The sequence below is a fragment of the Myotis lucifugus genome, unplaced genomic scaffold (assembly GCF_000147115.1).
Source record: "Myotis lucifugus unplaced genomic scaffold, Myoluc2.0 scaffold_484, whole genome shotgun sequence".
Taxonomy (NCBI): domain Eukaryota; kingdom Metazoa; phylum Chordata; class Mammalia; order Chiroptera; family Vespertilionidae; genus Myotis; species Myotis lucifugus.
The window spans coordinates 47230-48191 of NW_005871532.1; the positions used below are offsets into that span (position 1 = coordinate 47230).

The 962-nt window shown below is 49.1% G+C and overlaps 1 protein-coding gene across 1 annotated transcript in view; it reads right to left on the reverse strand.

Annotated features, from left to right (window-relative positions):
* Nucleotides 1-277, reverse strand: part of SORL1 (sortilin related receptor 1) — a 44609-nt gene extending 44332 nt beyond the window's left edge. The window contains 1 exon segment of the mRNA XM_023744714.1: nucleotides 274-277. Coding sequence (XP_023600482.1) covers nucleotides 274-277 — 4 coding nt within the window.
* Between the last annotated feature and the right edge of the window lie 685 nt (nucleotides 278-962).

A 962-nucleotide genomic window follows, 5' to 3' on the forward strand; every position in this document is an offset into this window, starting at 1 on the left:
CCCACTGAGTTCCTGGTTTAATAGCAAACCTTCCAATCCCAGCCCCAGGTCCATGCCCTTTCTATTCTGAATGTGCACACGCTGGCCATCCCAACGCTCACAGCTCCCTTCCCCGGGACGCAGCCGGGCCTCACACCCAGGCTCCTCCAGAGGAGACATGAATGTCACTAATTTGACACCAGCAGCTCCTGCCTGAGCCATCGTTTATTTTTGCATTAACTTTTCACGTCCGAACATCTCAGTTTCATCTGCCAATTCCTAATGCAGCTGTACCCATGCCGCCCTTATTCACTGTCCCGAGCATTAGATTCCCTTCCCGTTATTCGTAGGCATCCTTCATTCCAGTGTATCACTTCAATGTCCAGTGCTTCCTCCCAGATACACTCCAATATCCACACAGAGGAAGAACTGGGATGGGGACTGGCAACACCAAGGTGACCAACCACCCTGGTTCCTCTGGGACGGAGGGTGGTCCCAAATGGGGACTCCCAGTGCCGAAACCCAGGCCAGCTGGTCACCCATAGCAACACTACATCCGCCCTGACCGGTTTGGCTCAGTGGATAGAGCGTTGGCCTGTGGACTCAAGGGTCCCAGGTTCGATTCTGGTCAAGGGCATGTACCTTGGTTGCGAGCACATCCCCAGTAGGGAGTGTACAGGAGGCAGCTGGTCGATGTTTCTCTCTCATCGATGTTTCTAACTCTCTATCCCGCTCCCTTCCTCTCTGTAAAAAATCAATAAAATATATATATATATAAACAAAACAAAAAAACACACATTACATCCTCACATGCCATGTATCAATTCTCATTAGCCCCAGACCTCCCAGACACACAAAGGAACCTCATGTGAGTCACTGACTATCTCTATCTCCTGTTTGTCCAGCAAAACCATAAAACAACCATGAAGGTCTTTACCTGTCTCACAAAAAAATATTACCTAGGCGAAAAATTTTTGATTGCA